This window comes from Cinclus cinclus, chromosome 27, assembly GCF_963662255.1.
Source record: "Cinclus cinclus chromosome 27, bCinCin1.1, whole genome shotgun sequence".
NCBI lineage: Eukaryota > Metazoa > Chordata > Aves > Passeriformes > Cinclidae > Cinclus > Cinclus cinclus.
In genome coordinates, this window is record NC_085072.1 from 5,962,147 (window position 1) to 5,987,663 (window position 25,517).

Below are 25,517 nucleotides of genomic sequence, written 5' to 3' on the forward strand. Positions count from 1 at the left end.
TGTCTGTGTGTCTGTGTCCCTGTCTGCGTGTCACTGTGTCTGTGTCCCTGTCCGTGTCCCTGTGTGTCCGTGTGTCCCTGTACGTGTGTCCATGTGCCCGTGTCCGTGAGTCCATGCCCGTGTCCAAGGCCATGTGTCCGTGTGCCCCGTCCCTGTCCGTGTGTCCGTGTCTGCATGTCCGTGTGTCCGTGTACCCGTGTGTTCCTGTCCCTGTCCATGTGTTCGCGTACCCTTGAATCCGTGTACCCGTGTGTCCATGTTTCCCTGTCCGTGTGTCTGTTTGTCTGTGTGTCCCTGTTTGTGTGTCCGTGTGTCTGTCCCCGCTCCTAGCGGCATCCCGCGCCCTCCGCCGCGTGCCAGCGGTCCGGCCCTGAGGGCGTGGCCCGGTTCCGCCCCGCCCCGCACCTGGCCCGGCCCCGCCCCGCCGCGGCCCCGCCCCTCCCGCCCCGCGGATGCTCCGGGGCAGCGGCGGCCGCGGTGTCGGCGCGGGGCCATGGCGGCCCCGGACAGCTGCGTGAAGGTGGCCGTGAGGTGAGTGCGGGGATCGGTGCTTCCCGCGGGGGAGGGCTGTGCGTCCCGGGGGCCGCGCGGAGCTCGGTGCGCCCGGGATCGCTGCCGAAAGGCGGGGCGGGCGCCGCAGCTGCGGGTGCGAGGCGGGGGTTGGTGGGTGCCTGCTCGGCTCTGAGCACCCCCCCCCCCGCCCCGGGCAGTGAGACCCCGCCGGGCCGGTCTCTGCAGCACCCCCGCGGCCGCGCCGCTCTCCTCCCCATCCCCCGCTCCCCGCCGTTTCGGGATGTCTCCCCCGGCTCTCCGCCGGCTCCCGCGCCGCGCAGCCCGGCATCGCCTTCCCTGCACCCGCCCCCACCGCCCGCCATCCCCCGTGGCCCGCGGAGGGCGAGGCCGGGACCCCCGGCTCCTCCACCTGCAGAGCCGGCGGGCGCCCCAGCCTGGGCAGCTCCCGGCGCTGCGCGGGTGGGTTTGGCCGTCCGAAGTGTCACCAGGATGCCGGGCATTGTGGGGGCTCCCCGCCCGCCCCCCGCCGCTGGGTGGTGGGAAACGATGCGGTATCTCGGTGTCCTTTGTGCTGGGAACAATGCGCCTGCAGACCCGCACCTCACGCAGGAGCTGCTGGCGGAGCCCGGGGCTCGGGGGGCTGCGGGAGCTCGGGGGGCGTGGGCCGGGCGACGCCGAGCCCCGCGGGAGCGTGTGACACCCCCCTGTGTCACCCTGGTCTTTGTGAGCGCCATGCCGGGCCGGTGCGCGGCGGCGGGGGCTGTGCCGCTCCCTGCCCCTCGGGAGGAAGGAGTCCCCGCGGAAAGAGGGGGTCTGAATCCCACGGAGCGGCCACGCCGGACCCTTCCCGGTCCGGAATCCTGCCCGGCCGGAGCCGCCGTCACAGGGGGAAGGGACCGGCCGGCCCCCGCTCACCCCATGCCTGTACCCGCGGTGTGGGAGCGGATCGGACCCCGGGGGAGTCCGGTCCCGCAGCCCGTCCCGCCCGGCCGGACACGCCGTGCCTCCCCCCGCTCTGTCTGTCCCCTGTGTCCCCGCCGGCTCGGGCAGGCGGGGGCTGGTGGCAGCGGGGGCTCGGAGGGCACTGCCCGCGCCCTGCCTGGTCGGAGCGGGAGCACAAAAGATGCTGCTGGTGCAGCGGCAGTGATGGAGGGAGAGCGGGTGGGTGTGGGGCTGTGTGTGCGGGTGCACGCGGATGTGCAGGGCTGTGTGCGTGTGCACGCGTGTGTGTGCACCGCCACACCTCCCAGCTCCCCCTGCCCCTCCATCCTGCTCGCCCTGGGAGCAGCCGGAGGCGATTTTTTTGCCGTTCTCTCGAGAGGCCGAGGGTCGAGGCCAGGCTTTGGCTGTGAAGGATGGGGGAGCTGCAGCAGTGACGGCAGCCCCTGCTGGGGTGGCTGCACAGGGGCAGGGAGGGCTGTGCCAACACAGAGTGTCTGTGCCAGGACACCGACCCGGGAACCCAGTTAATGCCAACCATGGGGGGGTGGAGATTTCTTCCTGGCTAGACTCTTCCCGTCTCCATCCTGCATTTCTCTCGAGATGATGCCTTTTAACATCATCCTGGGGATGGGGTGGGTGCCCTGCGGCATGGCGGCTGTGGAGTCGTTTCTGCTGGGCTCTCCTAATCCCTCAGGTCCCTTCCAGCAGCGGCGTCCAGGGCCGGCTGGTGCTTGGGTGGGGGACCGCAGCAGGGAGGTGACTGGGATATGTATGCAGCATTGCAGTGGGGCTGGAGCAGTCAAGGAACCAGGGAGGGGGGAGAGGTCCAGCCCTCTTGCACCCCTTCCTTTGAGGGAGTGAGCCAACATCCCACCCAGTACAGCTGGTGGGAGCTGGGCATATGGGGGGATGTGGTGCTGGAGGTGAGTCGGGAGGACAAAGGAGCAGGGCTGGGAGCAAGGAGGCTGCAAAACAAAGCCACCAGGTCGTGGTACCGTGCAGGAAGGTGGCTCTGATGCTGAGCTGAGTGTGCAAGGGCTGAACTGCTCTCCCTGCAGACCACCCACCTTTTCTGCCACTGCAGCTCCGGGGGGCTGGGGCTGGGTCCCCTCCTGTCCTGGACTTGGAACAGAGGGAGGTTTTCCTTTGTTAGTGCTGGTGACACCCTGCTGGTGGAGCAGCCGGGCTGCAGGATTCTCTAAGACCCTTGAAGTAAACCTGCCCCAGATCCCACCTCTGTCAGCCATCAGAGAACAGAGATTGAATGTTTTGGGATGTAGCAGGACACGGATCAAAGCTCTCCTTTTGTCCCTTGATAATAACATGAATGGGCCAGCTGTGCTCTTTCTTTGGGGTCTCTGTGTCTTTCTTTGGGGTCTCTGTGTCCACAGACTGCTGGTGGGAGGGACGTGGGATCTGGGGAAGGGCCAAGGACACTGGGAAGTAATGGTGGTGTTGGTAGAATGCACTGCTGTCTGCTGGGGTCAAACAGCTGATGTCAAGAGGTGCCATAGCTGTCAGGACCCATCTATGTGGTCCCACGGATCCCTTGGGGTGGAAGGAGTAAGGACAGTTGAACAGATGCCGGATCTGTGCATCCCAGTTCCTGCCGATTGTCTTGGTGTGGCAGGAGAAGGCGGGAGGGATGCTGTGGTGTTTCACTGCCACAGGCTCCCATCTCCTCGAGACCCTTGTCTGCCCCATTTACACTGGGCTCCGAAGAACCCGGGTGCGGAACCACCAGTTGTGGTGTGGGGACATTATTGAGGCGTTCCACGTGTTGGGAGGGAAATGGCCGGTACCTGCGGCAGCGCTGCTGTCAGCAGAAGGAAATGCAGGCCCAGCAGCTCCTCCTGGCCCAGGGGCCGATTTGTTCCTGTACCTTGTACCTGCAGTGTCTGCAAGGGCAGGGCTGGATCCTGCCCTGGCCCTCGCCCTCCCTGCCAGCAGGGTCTGCCTTTGCTTGTCCCTTAGCCCCGAGTGTGACTCGTGTCTCCTGGGGCGGGGAGGAGCCGGCAGGGCTGAGCTGTGCTGCAGTCAGACCGTGCCTGGGTAGCGGTCTGGGCAGGAAGCTGCTCCTGCCACGACGGTGCCGAGCCATCCTGGGGCCAGCCCTCCTCAGACAGCAGCCGCTGCTTCCTTCTTCGAGGTGACCTTCAAACGGGTGGCTGCAATGCAGCTCCCCATCCTGCCCTCTGGTTAGGAGCACGGCCTTGTTTTGAGACTTGGGACAGAAATCTGAGGTTTGTGCCTTGAGGCTCAGCAGCCCCTCTCCCCACAGCCCCTCCAGGATCGCAGACAGGTGCTGCCAGCTCCTGCAGCCACAGTGAGCCGGGGAGTGGCACTCGCTGTGCTGCTTTCAGGAAGCAGAGCGGAGCAGTTTTGCAGTGTCAGGAAGGGCTGATGGCATGTATTGACCCCCGAAGCCATTAAACTCCTTGGCTGGGGGCCTGAGTGGCCTGGCTGGCTGCAGAGCTGCTCCCTGAGGGCACCTCCAAACTGGCTGGCTCCTTTGAGAGAGAGTGGCATCCCCTGTGCCAGAGCTGCCCCTGGCACTGAGCATGCCTGGCCTGCTGAGGAGATGCAGGAAACGGAGCTTGTGAAATTGGGGAAGGAAGTTGAGTCGTATTTCAAGTTTATTTAAACTCTGCAACCTCCAGTGCCCTGCCGCTCCGGCAGACGCTCCTGCTGCGATGCTCTGTGGTCCACACCAATAGCCCATTTCTGGCTGCTGAGTGACTCCCAACTCCTGCTCAGAGTCCCCCCTCCCCTCATCACCTTTGGGAGTGCTTCAGCCAAGTGACTGAGCTGGCAAAGGCCTGGTGGTGGGATCAGCTGGTTCCAGTCCTGCCAGGGTCCTGGCATCCCTGCTGCCATGTGCCTGGGGCTCTCTGCCTGCTGGGAGGCTTTCTGTGAATCCAAAGTGTCTGGAGCTAGCTGGGGTCAGTCACTGAGGAAGTGAAGTTGTAGCCCTTTCACATCAGCAGTTCTGGGATGGATTTGGGTCCTACTGAACAAGTGGTGTGGACCCAATTTGTGCCACTGTCCGTGCTGCCCAAGGGCTCCAGCGGGAGAGGGAGGGGACAGTACAGCCCTGGTACTGTCCCCTGCTGCTGATGTGGCTTGGAGGCCCTTTGGTGTGGTCCTGGGGGGACGCTGTCTCCTGCCAGCTTTGGCTGGTGTTGGCCTGGCTTTGCTCAGCTGGTACAGGCGGTGCAGGGAGAGATAAGGCAATCAATTCCACCCCAAGGCATGGGATGTGACTGTCTTCTGGAGGGGGAGGGGAGCAGCCCATCCTGGTGTAGGACACAGCCCTGGGGTGCTCTATCTGCTGTCTGCAGGGCCAGGGGCCAGCCCTGATCCCCGGAAGGAAAGATCTCAGGAGGCTGCTGTATCCTCGGGGTGCTGGGCTGACAAACCACGGCTGTGTGCAACCTGGCCCCTTTCTTTCCGCCCTTTGCACCTCCTGAACCATGGCAGAGGGCCCTAGCCCCGTCCTGTGGCTGTTGTGCTGCTGGGCTGAACCCACCCAGATGCTGCTGCTCTGCTTTCACTCCGGGGCTTTGCAGCCTGCTGTGACTCAAAGGCTGCGTGTTCAGAGGGCAAGGACATGGTGTGTGCCCAACCTGGAGGGAGAGCTGGGTACCACGCTGGGCACCAGGCTGGGCTCTGGGGCAGTGCTGAGCCCAGGTGTGAGGGTGCAGGCGCCTCTCAATTGGCTTTTACGGCGGAAATGTTCGAGAGGGGATGGAGGGGGAGCAGGGCTGCACCCCGCGGTCCCGGCGGATGTGCCAGCGCCCACAGCAAAGCAGCTCGAGGAGAGTTTTGGTGCCTGCACACATCACCCATGGGCAGGGGATTTAGCTGAGTGCCGTGGAGCCTCAGGAGCTTGGGACATCAGGGCCTCCCAAGGATCAGTCAGATGACGGAGCCAGCTGCTGCCTCAGCAGTGAAATTGGAGGCAGGAGAAAAATTGCAGATGAAGCCCCAAACAAAGCTGTCAGAAACATGGCTCCTGGCCCCAGGGGAGGGAAGGCGATATCCTCTGTGAGCCCAGTGTGAATCACAGAGCCGGCCCTGGCTAGGGGTGGGGGGCTGGCCGCGGTGGTCCCACAGGGCTATTTCCTGCTGGAGGCTGTCAAAACACTCCATGCCACTGGTTAAACAGCCGGCAGATTTGGGATGTGGTGGATTGTGAGGGCAGCTGCCTCTGGGATGTGCTGCAGGAGATAAGTCTGCAGGGGCTGCCTCTGCACCTTGGGCAGTCGCTGATGGGTTTTGCTTTGGCTTGGTGGAAGCGACAATGATTGGTACCTGCCCATCACTCCTTTCCTCTCTGGACAGAGCAGGAGCCAGGCCAGTGCTGCCCTGGTATGTGCTTGTGTCCCCCCTGCCACTGCTCTCTCCATAGGGATGCCACACAGTCATTCCCCCATTTCCAGGGCGGAGTTCAGAGCTGAGCCCGAGGACCTGGGCATTCCAGTGCAATCCCTTTCCCTGCTCTGCAGCTCCTTGGAGCCTGACACGGCTGGGAAGATTTCTTGTCACAGCTTGCTGTAGTGGAGCGTGGTGCCAAGCTCTGCTGTCCTGTGGTCCAGCTGCCCTGTGGGGCTGTGAAGAACTGTGGGCACCTCCCTGCCCGCTGCCCATGCCTGACTTTGGCAGAGTGAGATGTCTCCATCCCTGCTATGGTCTGGGATGCTGGCTGCTGCTGGCAGGGAGCTGAACTCCTGCTCCTCCTCTTCCCCTATTCTTCAAGCACTGAATTCCCTGGCCCCGAGCTGCATGGCTGGAAAGCACAACCCAGCCCCTCCAGTTGGGAGAGAGGGAGGCTGTCTTGGTCCATGGTGCTGTGGTTTCTGCTCATCCGTTATTTCATACTGCACCTATCAGAGGGAGACATTAGGTCCAAACGTTCCCTGTTCCTTGCCCAGGTGAGGGACTGGGTTTGCTCCTGGATACTTCATAATATCCCCCATCCTGCTGGCCAAGGGCTTGGCATTTATTTGTATTCTGGGGAGGGGCTGGAGAGGTACCTCTTTTGTGCCACCTGCTCCTATGTCTTGGGGGCATGTTTGCTCTGGTGTTCCTGGTGGGCTCTGGGGCTGCAGAATCTTCTGCCAAGGTCAGGTTGTTTTTTCCCCAGTGGTATTTGGAGTGCACTGAAAGGCTGCCAGTATGCTGGTTCTAGGGAAGCCTTATCTCCAGTATGGGCGCACCATCGTGGTGCTGGGGTGGAATTGGGACATGGGGACCTTGCAGGGACACCTGGGAAAGGGAGAAATCTTGTGGATGTGATTCACTTGAGTTGGGAGGAAATGGGAGCCTCATTGGCTCATGGGGTGCAGAGTTGGGTGGGGAAGTGTGGCCACCTGTCTCCATCAGACCTGTGGGATTCCTGTGCTTTGCAGGATCAGGCTGATGGCCTGGCAGGCCCAAGGTCTATTGGTGAATGATGGTTTCCTTTAACTCCTATTAATTGCCATTACTGCTGCTGAGCCAGTGTTTTTGGGGCTGTTCCTGCATGGCTGGAGGGGAACTGGGGCCCTGCTATGTCGTGTGGCACACTGTGTGTGCTGTCACATGTGTTTCCCACCCCACCTGGGGTTTGGTGACACTGCACCCCTTTACAGGTGACAGTCCTGGGTCTGTTGTTTGCAAACATCCTCGTGATGTTCCCCTTGGGCAGATCCCAGGCAGAGCTGAAGGCAGTCACTGATGGGGGTGAAGGTGGAGTCCAGGGAGACCCCAAACTGGATTGGCTCTTGCATCCCCTGGGCCCTGCTGAGGCTGGATGTCCCTGGTGCTGGCTGTGCAGGCAGCATGTCCCTCATCCCTGGTCTCAGCACGGAGCAGATGGTGCAGCTCACAGCCTCGTGCTCCTGCCAGAGCTAATGAGCAGCACATGGTGCCTGCCACGGCCTGATTTAAAGGTTTCCCTAAGCCTGGGAAAGTCTGGAGTGGGGGGATTAGGGGGAGCCCAGGGGACTCTGGGGTGCAAGGCAGCGGGGCTTGCCCTGCAAAGGAGCAGGCTGGGTGGTGTTTGGGTGGCTTTCCTTGGGGGACGGATGTAGAGGTATGTCCCCCCTTTGGGCTGTGAGGACCCAGCTCTGTGGGGTGCCCCCAGGCTTCCCAGCAGCTCTGTCTTGCCCCAGTGCTGATCCAGTTGTGCTGGCTGTGACACCCTTGGCAGGGTTTGACTGGGGCACAGTGGCATGGGGGGCTCTGTGTTGTGCTTGCTACTGCTAGGAGGTGTCTGGCTATATCTCTTAATTGGACTGTTTGCTGACCAGACCTGGCAGTCTCCAGGGAGCCTGATTCAATTTTCTCTGATTGCTGAGCCACTTCCCTGCTGTGGTAATTAAATGCTGAACTTTGTCTTGATTTGTGTCCAATACAACCTGTGTGCAGAGGCAGCCCTTGGCAGCCAGCCTTCTCCCAGGTCCCCATACTCAGGGAGAGTGGGGCTGGGAGATCCCTTCCCAGGCAAGGGGGAAGATTATCTTATGGGATCTGGGCCTGGGGAGCCACTGGGGAGGGTGGGCAGCCCCAACCATGCTTGAGGTGTTGGCCTGGAGATGTGGGAAAACCTGGAGCCCTTTGTTCTGATCTTACCCTGTGGAGTTGCTTGGCCAAGCTGAGTGCCCTACACACCACCTCACCTGCTGGGATTGTGATGCCTGGAGCTGTCCTTGGCCCATGAGGTGTCCTGGGAGAGCATTGGAGGTTGTGAGAGCTGATCTTCCTGGCTGACCTGGGCTGCTCGGTGGGATTACGGGGCAGCAGCAAAGCATGGACAGCAGGCTTGGGGCAGAGCAGAGTGAAGCAGGCAGGGAGCAGAGAGGACAGCGAGGCTGGCATGGGGCTGTGTGCAGGCCTGGGCTGCTGGGCAGCTGCTCCTGCAGCTCTGATGGAGGGGCCTGCTGGCCCAGGGAGCAGAGATGGGCCCTGGCAGCAGCGGGGATGGGAGCAGGGCAAGCATAGGGGATATGGGGATGGGAGTGGGGTGAATGCAGGGTCGTGTGGGGAGGGGAAATGGGGTGAGCACAGGGGACGTGGGAACAGAGACAGGAGCAGAAGGAGTGCAGGCAGTGTGGGGAGGAGAGCCAGGTGCTGTCTGGGCTTGCCCAGCCCACCTGTCCTGACAGGCTCACGGAGCTGGGCTGTGCCCCTGGTGGGGTCTGGCAGCTCCAGCTCTGCCAGCCCAGGGTAGGTGAGTGAGGTTGGGTGAGGGGCAGTGCCTCAGCAGCATTGCAGTGGGCAGCTGTGCCCCTCTGCAGATGAGGTGGACAAGAGGTAGCAGCTATGAGCCTCTGGGGCCTGGCACAGAGAGGGAAAATCCCATGGAGCTCTTCTACCCATCACTTTCCAGCTCTCTGGCTCTGTTCCCTGGGCCAGCAGCCCTTCCTGGCTGGGCAGCCTCCTTGGGAGGAAAGCGGAACAGCTCTCTGTAGGGTCTGCAGGCAGCTTGCAGAGAGGTCATGGAGGAACAGGAGTTCTTTGTGACCCCCCCAGTCTGTGAACAGCTGCCCTACAGCCCTGTGACAGCGCTGGGGAATGTTGGAAGGTGTGTGTGCTCAGGCTCCCTGCGAGGTGGAACAGTCCCTGTGTGACATTGGTGTTCCTGGGTGATGGATCTGGGTCCCTCTGCCCCTGCACAGGACAGCTGTGTCTCAGCAGGATGGTGTGGCCTGGTGTGTGCCCACAGGCAGTTTGGTGGGGTGGGACTGTCATGGCTCTGGCTCTGTGCTGGAGGGCTGTGGGAGTGTGCTGCCATGGCTGTGGCAAAGTGCTGGGGGTCAAAGGATTCTCTGAGCCCTTTGGGGCTGCCGTGGTGCTGGGCTGGGAGACAGGAAGCTGAGACAGTTGGGTGAGGAGAACATGAACCCTGCAGTCCATGTCAGCCAGGCTGTGTAAGGAAACAGCCTCCCTTCAGAGCACTGGTGGTGTCAGTGAGGTGTACAACCCTGACCTGGGCATTCTGGCTGGGCCCAGTCGACCCCATCCATCCCCTTCCCTCTTGTAGGGTTTGAGATGCTGGGATGGGGAGATCCCTCTGTGCCTGCTAGGATCAGGGATCCCCAGGCTGACCCTGCCTGTGGAGCTGCCTCACAGTGCCCACCTGGCACCTGGCTCCCAGCCCCTCCTCCTCTGCCCCAAGCCTGGCATGGGGCAGCAGTGCAGAACAGCTCACCCTTTGTGCCTGCCTCAGCTCCTGTGCCTCAGCTCCTGCCCCTCGGGTGCCAGGACCCGCTCCCCTCCCTCTTCCCAGATGCTCGGTGCCCCTGGCAGCTCAGCCATGGAGACAGTGCTTTCAGAGCATGCCAGCCTGGCAGGGATGGCAAGGGGAGCAGTGGAGACGGTCCAGCTGAGGTCCCCTTTGTGTGTGTCCCTGTGTGGCTGCAGCTCTCCTGGCATGCCTGGCTCGTGCTGATGCTTTGGATGCTGATGCTGGATCAGGCTCCTGCTGTGCCACCCGTCATCGCCCCAGCAGGAGCTGCCGGTTTGGGAGGGATGTTCTGCACCCCTGCCTGCTGCTCTGTGTGTTCATCCTCCACCTCCTGCCTGGTGTACTGGCTGCCTGGGAAGGTTTTCTTGGCAGGAGCATTTGGCTGGGGCTATGCAGCACTGTCCTGGCTCTCCATTCCTTGTCACCGTCCCTTTGCAGGGAGCGGAGGGGTGGTGTTGGTGTGGCCATGGTCCTGCTGGCTTTCTCCTTTCCTGCTGGCTTTCTGCTTCCTGGGATGCTGCCTGTGCTGAGGCTGGTGTGTTTGTATGGGTGGGAGGGAGATGAGCACTGAGCAAGCTGCTGGCCTCAGGACAGGCTTTGTTCTCCCCATACCAGCTTTGGGCAGAGGTGGTCACCAGTGGCAGTGTGGGGCTGGCTGGGCACAGGCTGTCAGGGAAAGCTTAGGTCACTCCTGCCAAGCTGGAGGGTGGAAGGCAGCACCCTGCTGGTGAGCTGTTGGTTAATTTTGGCTATCATTTGATAGGTGGGTTCCTAACTGTCACATAAGAGGAGCCTGTGTCATGGACCCTCTCAGGAAGGGAGCAAGGCTCTTGGTGGGTGTCCCAGTCCTGCAGACCAGGACACCCCAATGTGTTTGACTCTGCTGTAGGTCCCATTGGTTGGCACAAGCTGTCCTCAGGGCTGGTAGCTCATGACCAGGTGTGGAGCAGGTTGGCTCTGACTTGATTTGAAAGACAGGTGTCTGCTCAGAAAGGCAGGAGCCTCTCTTTGAAATGGAAAATGTAACCCCCCTCCCTCCAAATTAGTATAATTTTGAAATTAAGGAGCTCTCAGGTAAAGATATGGGAATAGGAATAGCAGTTCTTTACTAGGAAAATTAAAATAAAAATACAGTAAGACAAAAGACCAAAACACTGAGAGAGTCAGAATCCAAGCCGAGACCCCATCAGTCAGTCAGGGTGTTGGCAGCAGTCCCATTAAATGGTGGCTGCAGTCCTCCTGCAGTGACAGGTGTGGTTCTGGTGGAGCAGTGCTCCTGTAGAGGGGTGTAGTTTTCTTCTGAAGGTCCAGTGATGATGTAGAAGGTTCTGGTTTTCCTCTGGAATCCAGTGGGAAAAGGCTGCTCTGATGTTCCAAATCTCAGATTTTATCTAGGTAGGAAATGCTTGGCTCCTGCCCCTGGGTGGAACATCTCCCAATGGGATGATGGAATTTTATCAGTCATGCAGTGGGACTCAATGGCCCTTTAACAGGAGATATCTCCTGGAGGGAGGATGGGCTGTGGAAAAGATAAAGAACACTGCTCCACCTGTTATTTAACAGATGGTGATAGAATACATAGTACTGGTCACATCCTGTATTGCAGCCCAAGACAGGTTGGCAGGTGAGGGAGCATCTCCATCATTCACAGGTTTGACAGCATCACACCTAGTTCTTCTGGACCTATGAACAGCAGTGTGTGGCCAGGATCTTTTTTGGTAGTGGTAGGGACAAGGAGTTCCAGAACACACTCAGATGGTGACTTTGTGGCTACCAAAGTTGCTCATCTGTGTTGGAGAACATGGGGAGCTCAGGCAGAGGATGGCAAGCACTGTGACCTCCTGCAGCATTACCAGCCAGGGTTGGAAATGGGCCAAGGACAGAGCCTGGGCTGGTGCTGTGGGCAAGTTTCATGTTTGGCTGGAAAGCTGCTGGCAGGAAAGGACCTGGGGGATTCTGGTCAGTGGTGGCTGACCATGAGCCCAGGTGTGCCCATGAAGGCCAATGGGACCTGGCTTGTACCAGCCATAGGATCAGGGCAGTGCACATCCCTCTGAGTTGGGCACTGCTGAGGCACCTCCAATCCTGAGGAACATTCACAAGAAAGACATTGAGGGTCTGGAGCATGTCCAGAGAAGGGAATGGGGCTGGAGAAGGGTCTGTAGCACCAGGAGTAACTGAGGGAGCTGGGAAAAGGGCTGAGCCTGAAGAAAAGGAGGCTCAGGGGGAGCCTTCTGGCTCTCCACAACTCCCTCACAGGACAGTGGAGCCAGGTGGGGGTTGAGCTCTGCTTCCAGGTGAAGTGACAGGACAAGAGGAAACGGCTTCAAATTGTCCTGGGGAGGTTTAGGTTGGATATCAGGGAAAATCTCCTCCTTGAAACGTTAGTCAGGCACAGGCTGTCCGGGGCAGTGCTGGAGTTGCCATCCCTGAGAGCTGTTCAAGGATGTGTGGGTGTGGCACATGGGGACCTGGTTTAGTGGTGAACATGGCAGAGCTGGGGGAATGGTTGGACCTGGTGATCTTAGAGGGTGCTTTCAATCTAAACAATTCCATGATTCTGTGTTTGGAGGAGGTGTCATGGTGCTTGGGCATGACTTGGAGCTACATGTGAACACCTCCCTAACCCAGCCGTGGTCTCATGTTGCCCTTGTCCCAGCCTGGTGGGATTCCTGAGAGGGTGGGGGCACAACACTGGTGCAGGAGAGCTGGGGCAGTTGGACACTTGCGAGCAGGAGGAGCTGCTGCACTGGCCTAGAAACCCCCTGAGATGTCTCCTGGTTGCTACCTAAAACCTCCATGATGCTGTGTGATGTCTCTGTGCTTTCCCACGTGAGTTTTTTTGGCAGCTGGTGCTTGTCCTTGCCCTCTTGCTCCACTCATCCCACTCTCATAGCAAGTCTGTAGTATTTGTCCACCAGTTGGCAGCAGCTCCCAGGGATATCCCTGGGTGATGCTTGGCCAATTGCCTGAAGAGCAGGAGCTTCCTGGGGGATTCCTGCATCTCCCATCTGTCTCTTGTGCTGGAGAAATGGGGCAGGATGGCAGGGGGTAGCACACTGGGGACTGGCACGTGGGTTTCCCCCAACCCCACAGGTCCCCTGGCTGGGAGACCCAGGGTGAGGGATGGGTCTCTTGTGTGCTTGGAGCTGACTGAGCAGCAAGGTTTGGGGAATGGGAGTGGGGCAGACAGTGTTGGTGTGTGGACACTGGAACAGCCCAGCATGGCCTGGCTCAAAGTGACTTCCTAAACACCCTGTGGAAAAGTCATGTGTGCACACGCCTCTAGCACTGCTGCTCATGCTATTGCAAACCCCCCCTTGCAGGTATTTAACCCCCTCTGAGGAGTGGAGAGACAAAGAAATAATTTTCTCAAAACCTGCTCTTATTTTTCCTGAGAGGGAAAAAATTTCCCAAACGTATTGTGGTTCCAGTTCATTCCTCTGCCCATTCCCTGGAGCTGCAGTTGCTGTTCATGTCTAGGGTGGGGATGGGGGAAGCACATCATCTTGCTCCAAAAAGTAATTAAAGTCAGGGATAATTTTTCTGGAGGAGGGTGGAACCCTGGGAAGGCGACAGGAGCAAGTCTGGGACTGAGCACATCAGAAGCTGCTTTTTATTGTGGCTGCTGAGCTAAATATATCCACAGAGGCACAGAGCAGTTCCCATGTGTCTGCTGCGAGGGGTGGGGGAGTGCAGGGGTGCTTGTGCCCTGCCTGCCCTGCCAGGGATAAACCCTGCCAGGCTGTGCCCCCAAATACAGCTCTGGGCTTTGGCCCTCCTGGGCTTTGCTCCTGGCTGGGTGAGGAGCAGACTCATGCATGAAGATGTGTCAGGGGAGGCTCAGGCTGGATATCAGGGAAAGGTTCTTCACCCAGGGGGTGCTGGGCACTGCCCAGGCTCCCCAGGGAGTGGGCACAGCCCCGAGGCTGCCAGAGCTCCAGGAGAGTTTGGACACTGCTCTCAGGGATGCACAGGGTGGGATTTTTGGGGTGTCAGTGCAGGGCCAGGGGTTGGACTGGATGATCCCTGTGGGTCCCTTGCAGCTCAGGAGATTCCATGATTGAGTCCCAATCCACACTGCTCAGGTCTCGGTGTGGCTTGCCAGGGATGTGGTTGGAAGGAATTAATAGCTGCGTTTATGGAGCACCCGGGGACAGGAGCTGTGCAGTCATTAGCGCTAATGAGAGCTATTTGCATGGCGCTTGGCTCCAAACTCCTTTCTCCATGAGTCCCCCGGGAGCTCCCAGCTTCCTGCAGCCGGTGCATCCACCGCAGCCGGAGCTGAGCAGCCCTGCAGAGCGGCGGTGTCTGTGCAGGTCCGGCCGCTCTGCTCCCACACTCCTCGGGCAGGGATTGAGAGCACTGGGTGGGATGTGATGGGTGGGTCACGCTCCCTGCCCAAGCCAGGAGCCAGCACAGCCTCGCCTGTCCCCGTCCCATGGTTGAGTTCAAGTCTGGGGACACCTTTTGGGCTGGGTGGTGCTTTGGTTCAGACGGTGAGGACTGTCTTGTCATGGTTTTGCATTTTGCATTTCAAGCCTTTGTAGCTGTGGTTTGGTGTCTGCATTGGGAGCGAGTGGGGCTGTGCTGTGTCCGGGCTGTTTCCCCAGTCCCTGCTGAGCTGCTTCAGTGCCATCCACAGCCCCTGTCTGTGCCCAGCCCTGCCAGGGGCATCGGGGTCAATGAGCCAGCATAGGTGTGATGGCTGCCTGGCCCAGGCTGGTGGTCCAGGGACAGTTCTAGGGCCAGGCTGTGTTTGCCACTGGCTCTGTGCCTAGCCCTGCCTGTCACCTCATTCCTAGAGGTGTCTGGTGGTATTTCTGCGATGTGTCAGCCTCTGTTCTCAGCTACAGACAGGTCAGGGTTATGGCTGGCTGCAGGAGCTGAAGCATCCCCTGCCCTGTAAGCTCTGTGCTAGAGGTGCTGCCAGTCCCCTGCCTGCATGAGCCACATTTCCAGCAGGGGCTGTAAAATGTCCTCAGCTGGAAGGGACCCACAAGGTTCATTGACTCCAGCTCCTGGTACTGTGCAGGACAGTAGCAATCCCACTCTGTGCCTGAGAGCATTGTCCAAACTCTCCTGGAGCTCTGGCAGCCTCAGGGATGTGCCCATTCCCTGGGGAGCCTGAGCAGTGCCCAGCACCCTCTGGGGGAAAAGCCTTTTACTAATATCTAACCTAACCCTACCCTGACACAGCTCCAGCTGTTACATTGGGTCCTGTTGCTGCTCACAGGGAGCAGAGATCAGAGCTGCTCCTTGTGGGGAAGCTGCAGACCTCAGTAAGGTCTGACTGTCCAGTCTGAGCAAGCCAAGTGACCTCAACTGCTTCTCATACGGTTTCTCAAGGCCCTTCACCCTGGATACTCACTAATGCCTTTATGTCCTTTGTACAATGTGGTGCCCAAAACTGCACACAGCACTCAAGGTGAAGCCGCACCAGTGGGGAGCAGTCTTTTCCCTCTGGTTGTGCTGGACTATACACACTCTAGGACATGGATCACGGGATGGGCTGTGCTCACATCCTCAGGACCAGACTGGTATCCCCCAAGGCTGGGCTGCCCTCAACCAGCTTCTCTTCCCATAGGATCCGTCCACAGCTGCCCAAGGAGAAGATAGAGGGATGTCACATCTGTACCTCGGTGACACCTGGCGAGCCCCAGGTGCTGCTGGGGAAGGACAAGGCCTTCACCTATGACTTTGTCTTTGACCTGGACACATGGCAGGAGCGGATCTACACAACGTGTATGGGGAAGCTCATCGAGGGCTGCTTCGAAGGCTACAATGCCACCGTGCTGGCTTATGGGCAGGTACAGCTCTACACTCAGCACTGGGATACTGAGAGGGCACCTGCAGAGCTTAAGAAGGGTGGAGGGTGTATGAGATCCTGGCTCTGGAGAGAACAGGGTTGTCCCTGGTTGGGTGAGAGCTGGGAACGGGGGGTGCCTTGGGTGGGAAGAGGGGGTGGCAGGGCTGGGAGTGTGGGAGCTGATGTGCTGCTGGGGCTCACAGCGGCTCAGCAAGGGTGTTTGGGGAGCCTAAGGTAGCAGGGGGAAAATGTGGGGTGCACTGTGCAGAGCTGAGCCTGGGAGGGCCCAGGCAGCTCCCCCTCCCTGTCTCTGCACAGACTGGTGCAGGGAAGACCTACACCATGGGCACTGGCTTCGACATGAACACCTCGGAGGAGGAGCAGGGCATCATTCCCCGGGCCATCAGCCACCTCTTCAGCGGCATCGAGGAGCGCAAGCGAGCGGCCCGGAGCCAGGGCGTGGCAGCACCCGAGTTCAAAGTCAGCGCCCAGTTCCTGGAGGTGGGTGCTGGGAGGGCTGGGGGACACCATAGCCCTGCCCTGTCCTTGCTCCCCTCCCGTGCCTTGGGCTCCTCAAGATCTCTGTGTCCTCACTGGTTACTGGCAGAGCTGGACCGTGACAAGCAGGGGCTGGGGATGTGTGCTGGTGTGGTGGGGACTCGAAACACCTACATGTTGTTGACCTTAAGATGGCTACCAGCTGGGGGGAGGGAGCTCTCAGCTTGGGGAAAAGTCTTATGGTTTGTTCCCCTGGGGATGCAGGGGCTCTGGGCTGTTTGTTACCCCTGTTTGAGGTCAAGGATAGCCTGCTGCCTTGGAGCAGAGTTCCCAGTGAAACAGGAGAAGAAAGTTCCACTCTTGGGGGGGTTGAGGAAGAACTGTGCTATTTTCCATGTCCTTTGTTGCATCTCTGTCCTTGAGAATGCATCCTCTCCTGCCTCTATGCTGACCTCTCCTATTCAAAAACCTTTTCTATTAACTGCCTCATTCCCTGGAGAAGTTTGTCCTGGGAAGCCCAAGGACCACATGCTGCCCATATGTTGGCAGCATTTTTCCTGGAGGTTGCTCCTGGGCTGAAAGAGCAAAGAGATGCAAGTGGGAGCTGTTTTAAGGCCCAAGTGAGAAAGCACAGGGTGGTGCTGAGTGAAGCTGAGCTCCCAAGCAAGCTTCATCTGGTTGAGGTTGTGACCTGGGATTCACCCAGAGGAGATGGGCAGGGAGGGGGCCTGTGCTGTGCTCTTGCCTCTGGGTGGCTTTGTTGGCCATTACATCTGGGTGTCTTCAAATGTTGATGGCTTGGAGAGGGCCTAAACTCACCTCCTTGCTGGAGAAATCCTTCCTATTTATGTCTCCATCTGCAGAGCCCTTGTTAGCTCCTGTGGTGCTGTTGTGTCCTCTCATGCCCATTACTTGACCTATCCAAGCTCCTGGTTGCCTGCCCAACTGTGCTCAGTTTGTGGGGCTTCTCTTTAGGGATCCTTTGTGCTGGGATGAAAATGGGGACAATTTTCTGCCTGTCCTGAAGTCCTGCATGGCTAAAGCAGCACATGGCCACATCAGGCACTGGTCACCAGCCCTTCTGTCCTGGCAGGGGCACAGGACTTGTTCTGGCTGATCCCTGTCCTGTGACTTTGTTTATGGGAGCAGGTTTAAACCTTTGAGGAGCCTGGTGGCACCTGGGGCAGCCAGGGATGGATTAGGCTGATCCCTTCTGCTGGCCAGGAACCTGCAGTCCTTGGGTGACCCAGGGCAGAGCACTTTGGGTGCAAGAGGTGACATTGAATGGTGGTAGCAGGGGGACAGATGGGCAGGGGTGTCCCTCCACCCCAGGCTGAGAGGGGACTCTCTACAGAGTTAAGATATGGATGGAGTCAGCTCTGGGGCAGCAGGGTTTTCCTTCTTGTTCAGCACCCCCTGATCCCCCTTATCCCCTTTTCACCTGACAGAGATGACCTTGAGCTGTGATGAGAGTGGGGTTTGACTGGCTCGTGTGGCCAGGTGAGCCAGGAAGATCAGGGGGATGTGTAGCTCCTGGGTGTTTGCTCAGTGGAGCTGCTTGTGTGCACCAGGAACTGGAGAGGTTTGGGCAGCAGAAACCAGCCCAGACTGCAGCTCAGAGCTTTGCATGGCAAGTTCTGGAGCACCAGTCTGATGTGGCTGAAGGAATTCCCTCACCCAGTGGCTGAGGGAATTGGGGGGCTTAGCCTGGAGAAGAGGGAGGCTCAGAAGGACCTTCTTTCTCTCTACAACTTCCTGACAGGAGGGTGGAGCCAGATGGGGGTCAAGCTCTGCTCCCAGGGACAAGGAACAGGACAAGAGGAAACAGCCTCAAGTTGTGCCAGTTGAGGTTTAGATTGGCTATTAGGAAAAATTTCTTCCCTGAAATTGTGGTGTAGCATTGGCACAGGCTGCCCAGGGCAGCAGTGGAGTCACTATCCCTGGAAGTGGTCAAAAGTTGTGTGGGTGTGGCATTTGGGGACATGGTTTAGTGGTGAATATGGCAGTGCTGGGAGAGTGGTTGGACCTGGTGATCTTAGAGGGTGTTTGCAGTCTGAAGGATTCCATGATTCTGTGCATCATCTCCTCTCTGCATGCACATGCTTGTGCCTCCTGTCCTACACCTGCACACAGCCCAGCTGCCCTGCTCAGCCTTGCAGACACGTGTGAGCACACACAGCTATGGGGGAGTGGCAGCAGGGTGCCAGAGGGCAGCTCCTGCCAGTCCCTCAGTGCCAGGCTTGAGCAGCCTTGTGCTTCCTCTGCTCACCCCACACCCACTGCTGCCCCACTCAGCTCTACAACGAGGAGATCCTGGACCTGTTTGACAGCACCCGCGACCCCGATGCACGCCACCGCAAATCCAACATCAAAATCCACGAGGATGCCAGTGGGAGCATCTACACCACAGGGGTCACATCACGCCTCATCAGCTCACAGGATGAGGTGGGTGCAGGAAGGGGCAGGCACAAAGCAGGGGTGGCAGCTGGGTGCCACTGGCCAGGGATGTGCTACGTGGGCACAGCTTGGTGGGGAAGATCTCTCCCAGGATGGGAAAGCAGTCCTGGGGGTGTTCTGGAAAAGGTCAGTGTATCTGCTGAGCTGCATGGGGTCTGTCCTGACTCCCTAGAAGGGTGCCTGAAGGTTTCCTTCCCTGCCTGGTGTCGTTGTAGCTGATCCAGTGCCTAAAACAAGGAGCTCTTTCCCGCACCACTGCCAGCACCCAGATGAACGTGCAGAGCTCCCGGTCCCATGCCATCTTCACCATTCATCTGTGCCAAACGAGAGTGTGTGCCCGCCCAGAGCTGGTGAGATGTGGTCCTGCCTCATGGCCAAACTGTTCTGGGTTCCATACCCAGGTGATGCATGAAGTTTCCTTGGGAAGGAGAGAGGGTTTGAAGTCTGCCAAAGAGAAGCAGGGATTTTTCTGTCTTCTTTCCAGTCATAGGCAGCATTAGGAATTCATGGGAGCTGAGGGTGAGCTGATCCCAGGTGGGATGGTTCAGAACAAGGTGCTCTTGGGATCCTGTCCCCATCTCTGAGGGGCTGGATATGGAGGGTGAACATTCAGACTCTCACTGATGTCTGAGTGAAGGCAAGGGAGCCTCTGCCTGCTCCAGTCTGGAGGGTGACCCCTCATGTGTCCCTGGTTGCAGGTGAATGAGGAGGTGAGCAGCCTTCTGGATGGATCCCAACCCGCTGCTGAGTACGAGACCTTGACAGCCAAGTTTCACTTTGTGGACTTGGCTGGCTCAGAGAGGCTGAAGCGGACGGGTGCCACTGGCGAGAGAGCGAAGGAAGGGATCTCCATCAACTGTGGGCTGGTACAGCACTGGGCTGCACTGGTGGGCAGGGGAGTGGCAAGGCAAGGCCTGCCAGGGAATCCTGTGATACTTCTGGGTCTTGCTTGGAGCTACCCTGGGCTCTTGGGGTACTGCTGTCTTGGCTGGGGTTTGTGCTGCCCGTGCCTGATGGCAAGAAGCACAGTGCCAGTGGTGAGACCACAGCTCTGCTGCCAAAGGACACTTGTGTTTTGGGGAGGGGTGCAGCTGGGCACAGTGGGGCAGGTCCCAAAAGGGTGAGATCTGCTATCAGAGCTACAAAACCCACTCTGGGGCTTGATGCTTCTTCTCAGTGCAGCCCAGGCTAAGGGAAGCCTTTGTGCCTACCCACTGTGCAACCCAAACCTGTGCTACCATGCATGCCCCAGGCCTGACATGCTGATCACATGGCAGCTGTATCCTCAGCCTGGGCTGAATCTGGGGGGGTTCCTTTGTATTGATAGCTGGCCTTGGGGAATGTCATCAGTGCCCTTGGAGATCAGAGCAAGAAAGTTGTGCACGTGCCCTACCGTGACTCCAAGCTCACCCGCCTGTTGCAGGATTCCCTTGGGGGCAACAGGTAAGGGGGTCTCAGGTGGAACCCTGAGCTTGGGGTGAGAGCTGCTGGGGCTATCTCCCTGCAGATGGGGCTGAGGGGACTCTAGAGCTATGCAGGAGCTATGTCAGGACTCCAGTGGCTGCCCAGTGAAGAAGAGATGCCTTCTCCCAAGAATGCCATGATTTTGCAGATGTAAAGACAGTGGCTCCTCAAAGCCTCAGGTGCAATTAGCAGCTTTGGCAGAATCAGCTGTAAAGGTGTAAAACCTTCCTAAGTCCTCATACATCTGGGACTTGACAAGTGATGGTGTCCAGCATGGGATTGAATTCCCTGCCTGTTCTCCAAAGAGGGAGGTGTTGAGGGAGGGCTTGCTTTGCTCAGTGCTGTGTGACGTGCTTGAGGGGTCTTGTGGGTGCTCTGGGAGGGATGAACCCAATCCACACCTTGCTTTAAAACCCAGAAGGGCCCAGGAAGGGCTTCCATCCAGCATGGGTGTCTGGGGCACATGGTCTATGCCAAGTCCTGGGTTTCCATCTGCTGGGTTGCTGAGCTGTGCAGGGAATGTCTTTCACCCTGCCCTTGCATCCCCAAGCCAAACCATCATGATTGCCTGTGTGAGCCCCTCTGACCGGGATTTCATGGAGACCCTGAACACGCTCAAGTACGCGAACCGGGCTCGCAACATCAAGAACAAGGTGGTGGTGAACCAGGACAAGACAAGCCAGCAGATTAGTGCCCTGCGGGCTGAGATCGCCCGGCTGCAGATGGAGCTGATGGAGTACAAGGCAGTGAGTGCTCCCATGTCCTGCTCTGACCCTGGCCAGCAAGGGAACCACGTGCAGCCAGTTGTTCACTGCCCCCCAGTGGGATGGGGAAGAGAATTGGAAGAGTAACAGTGAGAAAACTCTTTGGTTTAGGTACTGTTTAAGGAGTAAAGCAAACCAAGGAACTCATTTCCCACGTCCCATCACAGGGAGGTGTTCAGCTATCCCCAGCCCAGCAGGACTCCCTCAGGTGTAACAGTGACTTGGGACAACACTCCAGACATCCCCTGTTCCTTCTTCCTTCCCCCAGCTTTATATGCTGAGCATGACATCATGTGGTTTGGGATATCCCTGTGGTGATTGTGGCCAGCTGTCCCCCCCAGCTCCTTATGCACTCTTGGCCCAATGCTGGTGGTGCTTGGTGCTGTGCAAGCCCTGCTCAGCAGGAGCTGAATCATCCCTGTGGGATCAGTGCTTTTTTCAGCACAGATCCCAAACACAGCCCCACAAAAGCTGCTGTGAGGAAAATGAACTCCACCTAAAGGCAAACCCAGCTGATGGAGTGACCCTCAGGTGAGGAGGCAGAGACAGATGCAGAAAGTCCCTTCCTTGCATTTGAATTGGGGCAGGGTTAGTGGGACAGACCCTCCTGTCCCCTACCCCTGTGGATAGGGGTAACTGCTAGGAGGAGTCAGGAGGCTTAAGAAACAGGGTTTCAGCTCCTGCCTGTCAAGGCAGGACTTTGGCCAGGTTTTAGGGGTGGTAAGGCAGGGAAAAAGCCCTGAAGCATCACTTGCCCTCTGCACGTTCAGCTTTCCTGGTCCCCGGCTTTGTCCCAGCTCTCAAGTTGCCCCCGGGAGTGCAGTGGTGGATCTCTGTGTCCCAGCTTGCCCTGCACTCAGGGGGTTCCCTCGTGTGCCCACAGGGCAAGCGGGTGATCGGGGAGGATGGTGCAGAGGGCTACAGTGACCTGTTCCGTGAAAACACCATGCTGCAGAAGGAGAACAGCGCCCTGCGCATGAGGGTGAAGGCCATGCAGGAGGCCATCGATGCCATCAACAGCAGGGTCACCTACCTCATGAGCCAGGAGGCCAACCTGATGCTGGCCAAAGCAGGTGAGGCTGGGCTGCTACGTGGCATGGTGGGCCAGCCCAGGCAGCATCTGGGATGGGGGCTGTGCTACAGCCAGTGTCTGCCTCTCCTCCACCTGTGCCTCTGTGCTGCAGGTGATGGTAATGAAGCCATTGGCACCCTCATCCAGAACTACATCCGGGAAATTGAGGAGCTGAGGTGAGTGGGCACACAGCTGGGGAATCACTGGGGTCTCAGGGCCAGGGCCTGAGGCTGGATGGCTCACACAGCTCAGTGCTTCCAGCGTTGTTGGGGTGAACTGTACGCCTTGTGGAATGCCAGCTGGTGGCACTGCTGCTGCACAGGCTTGAAGGAGGTCCAGCCTTGGTGCCAGGCAGTTCTTTGGTGATTGTAGTCCTTGGTGTGGGCATTGATGGAGGGGGAGGTTCTGTTTGAAGTGCCTGGGACCTGCCAGGGACGGCTGCCTCCCAAAGGTGGGTCCATCCCAGTCTTTTACTGGACCCTGGTACCCTCTCTGGCAGCATTGTGGCTTTCTGACCCATCATTAGTGGGAATGGTTTAGTAGTGACTCTGTCCCTGGCTCACGCCATCCGAGCGTATCGTGCTCAGTCTGTAGAAGACTCTGGGGAGACCTTAGAGCCCCTTCCACTGCCTAAATGAGGCTTACAATAAAGAGGGAGAGTGCTGGATTTTTTTTATTTTTTATTTTTTTTTTTTTACAAAAACATCTGGACAGTAGTGATAGGACAAGGGACAATGGCTTTAAACTGAAAGTGGAGACATTTAGATTAGAAGTAAGGAAGAAATTCTTCCCTGTGATTGTGGTGAGGCAGTGGCATAATTTGCCCAAAGCAGCTGTGGTTATCCCATATCTGCATGTGTATGGAACTTGGAGCAACCTGGTCTAGTGGAAGGTGTCCCTGCCCATGGCAGGAATGTGGAATGAGATGAGGTTTAAGGTCTCTTCCAGCCCAAACTATTCTGTGATTCTAAACCCTGTTGGGCCAGTGAGATGGCTCCTGTTGGACTGTGCTGTGTTTCCACTCCCTAGGACGAAGCTCCTGGAGAGCGAGTCCATGAACGAGTCCCTGCGGCGCAGCCTCTCGCGCGCCTCTGCCCGGCCCCCCTTCTCCGTGGGCTCCTCACCAGGCACTGGCCTGGCTGCTCTGTGCAGCCCTGCAGCTCCCATGGACACTGAGGCCTCTGACGTGCTCCGGCGGGCCAAGCAGGACCTGGAGCGCCTCAAGAAGAAAGAGCGACGGCAGCAGAGGAAGAGGTGAAGGGAGCTGGGCAGGGGAGCTGTGTGCCCTCTGTGCTGTGGGTTTTGGTATCCTGCTCCCCCCCGGCTTCCCCTCCCAGCCCTGCCCTGTTCTGTTCACCCATCGTGTCATTCCAGAGGCTGTTTTCCCCCAAAGCAGGAGGGAGGGTGTGCCCAGCAGGACCTGTTTGTGGCCCCTCTCATGCTGGGACTCACCAGCCCCTCTCTGCTCCCCCCAGCCCAGAGAAGGAGGCGTTTAAGAAGCGGCAGAAACTGCAGCAGGACAATGGGGAAGAGACGGATGAGAACGAGGTGGAAGAGGTGAGTCTGGGTGTGGAGCACTGGAATTGCTACTCGTGGACGGACCAAGCTCAGCCTGGCCCTGAAGCAGTCTGGAAGGGTCATTTTGCTGAGGACTCCATGCTGGAATCTCCCTAGTCAGCCTGGCTGTAGAATGAGGAGCCCACATTTTTGGGGGCTTGGTTTCAATCAGCATAGATGAAGAGGGGTTGAGCTGCTGAGCTGGGAAGGGATGGATGCAAGAATGGATGGGTCAAATTGCTGTTCTTCTCAACAGGATGTGCTGGGGGTCCAGAAATGGTACTGCAGACCCTGGCCATCCTGTGTGAGAGGCTGAGTCCCACTTGGGGGTCTGTGGCCCATTGCTGTAGGGTGAACTCAGGTTTGGAGGAGGGAGAAGCTGTGGGGAAAAGGACAGACCTTCTGTCTCCAGCTGGCTGAGATTAGGCACTCATCTCTTAGGAGGAGGAAGAACAGGATGAGAGTGGCTGTGAGGAAGAGGATGGGCGTGAGGACGAAGATGAGGACTCGGGCAGTGAAGAGAGCCTGGTGGATTCAGACTCGGATGCAGAGGAAAAGGGTAAAGTGGAAATCTGTGTTCAGCCATGGGCATGGAGGGGCACTTGCTGGTAACTCTGCCAATGAGCTCTGCTCTTGGGGACGCAGAGTTCATCAGAACACCCCAACCATGTCTGCTCTGTGGGACTTTGAAGAGCCCCAGGGTTGCTGCAGTGCTCTTTGGGGTGCTGCTGCTCCCCATCAGTGTGCATCCTCTGCCCTCTCCACGTGCTGTGACTCAGTGGGGCCGTGGAAGTGATGCTCCCCATGGCTCCTAGCCTGACTTTCTCCTCTGCTTCCAGCTGTGAATTTCCAGGCCGACCTGGCAGATCTGACCTGTGAGATTGAGATCAAGCAGAAGCTGATTGATGAGCTGGAGAACAGCCAGCGGCGTTTGCAGACCCTTAAGCACCAGTATGAGGAGAAGCTGATCCTACTGCAGAACAAGATTCGGGACACGCAGCTGGAGCGGGACCGGGTCCTGCAAAACCTCAGTGAGAACTGCCTGACCCATGGGATCCCATTCTCACAGGCTCAGACCCCAGTTCCAGCTCAAGCCCAGCTAACTCTAAGTCAAAGCATCTACCTCTTTCTCTGGTTGAGCTTTGTCATTCCCCCTGCCTCTACTTCAATCCCTGGTACCCCCAAGACTCTGCTTGTCTTGCCGTGGGAGCAGCATCAGTCAGCTGCACAGCTCTGGACCCTGCTGGTGCTGGAGAAGGATGGCGAGGCAAAGCCTCTTCCAGCCTTGAGCACCACTTCATGAAGCTGTGGGGACTCCTGGGGAACTGAGGGGCAAAAGATCCAGTGGTGTGGCTGATCTCCACACTTAAATAGGGCAGGGTTACCCATATATGTGGCTGTGGATCTCAGTCTGCAGCTCTGCTCTGGCCAGCCACTGTATCCACTCTGTGCTGGACTCTTCCAGCAGGTATTTCCAGACAGACCCCAGTTCACGGTGGGGTGAGAGGGCTCTGATGGGATGGGGAGGGACACGGTGCCTCCAGGCAGGGTGTGTGGGTGCAGGAGGATCCCAGGGTGCATGGCCATTTCGAGCTCTCTCCCCACCCGCCAGGCACCATGGAGTGCTACACAGAGGAGAAAGCAAACAAGATCAAAGCAGACTATGAGAAGCGGCTGAAGGAGATGAACCGGGACCTGCAGAAGCTGCAGGCAGCCCAGAAGGAGCACGCTCGCCTGCTCAAGAACCAGTCCCGCTACGAGCGGGAGCTGCGCAAGCTGCAGGCAGAAGTGGCTGAGATGAAGAAGGCGAAGGTACCTGGATGTGCCAGGGCAGGGAGGAATCCTGGCACTGAAGCAATGTTTTCCACTCTGGTGGCGAGTGCAGGGCATCTGTGTGCTGGGGGGTGGGTGCCCTGGGCAGTGGCACACGAGGGTCCCTCCTTGCAGGTGGCGCTGATGAAGCAGATGCGGGAGGAGCAGCAGCGGCGGCGGCTGGTGGAGACCAAGAGGAACCGGGAGATTGCACAGCTCAAGAAGGAGCAGCGCCGGCAGGAGGTGAGAGCCTGGCATGCGACGTGCTGCCAGTGGCTGGGAGCTGCTGTTTGTCCTGCTCTGGTACTGCAGGTGCTCACAGGTATCTCGAGTTGGTGAAGCCTCGCTGGAGCCCACACAGTCCTAGCAGAGCACAGCTGGATGAATGACTCCCAAAGG

At 58.5% G+C, this 25,517-nt stretch overlaps 1 protein-coding gene across 1 annotated transcript in view; it reads left to right on the forward strand.

Moving 5' to 3' along the window:
* The first annotated feature begins 460 nt into the window (after positions 1-460).
* The window catches only part of KIF21B (kinesin family member 21B), a 40,245-nt gene continuing 15,188 nt past the window's right edge, over positions 461-25,517 (forward strand). The window contains exons 1-16 of the mRNA XM_062509741.1: positions 461-531; positions 15,273-15,495; positions 15,813-15,995; positions 18,288-18,437; positions 18,665-18,799; positions 19,148-19,315; positions 19,777-19,892; positions 20,464-20,659; positions 21,561-21,750; positions 21,862-21,925; positions 22,779-23,003; positions 23,225-23,306; positions 23,748-23,865; positions 24,146-24,337; positions 24,919-25,118; positions 25,254-25,361. Of these exons, the coding sequence (XP_062365725.1) occupies positions 494-531; positions 15,273-15,495; positions 15,813-15,995; positions 18,288-18,437; positions 18,665-18,799; positions 19,148-19,315; positions 19,777-19,892; positions 20,464-20,659; positions 21,561-21,750; positions 21,862-21,925; positions 22,779-23,003; positions 23,225-23,306; positions 23,748-23,865; positions 24,146-24,337; positions 24,919-25,118; positions 25,254-25,361 (2,388 nt within the window). The 5' untranslated portion in view covers positions 461-493. The remainder of the gene's footprint in view (positions 532-15,272; positions 15,496-15,812; positions 15,996-18,287; positions 18,438-18,664; positions 18,800-19,147; positions 19,316-19,776; positions 19,893-20,463; positions 20,660-21,560; positions 21,751-21,861; positions 21,926-22,778; positions 23,004-23,224; positions 23,307-23,747; positions 23,866-24,145; positions 24,338-24,918; positions 25,119-25,253; positions 25,362-25,517) is intronic.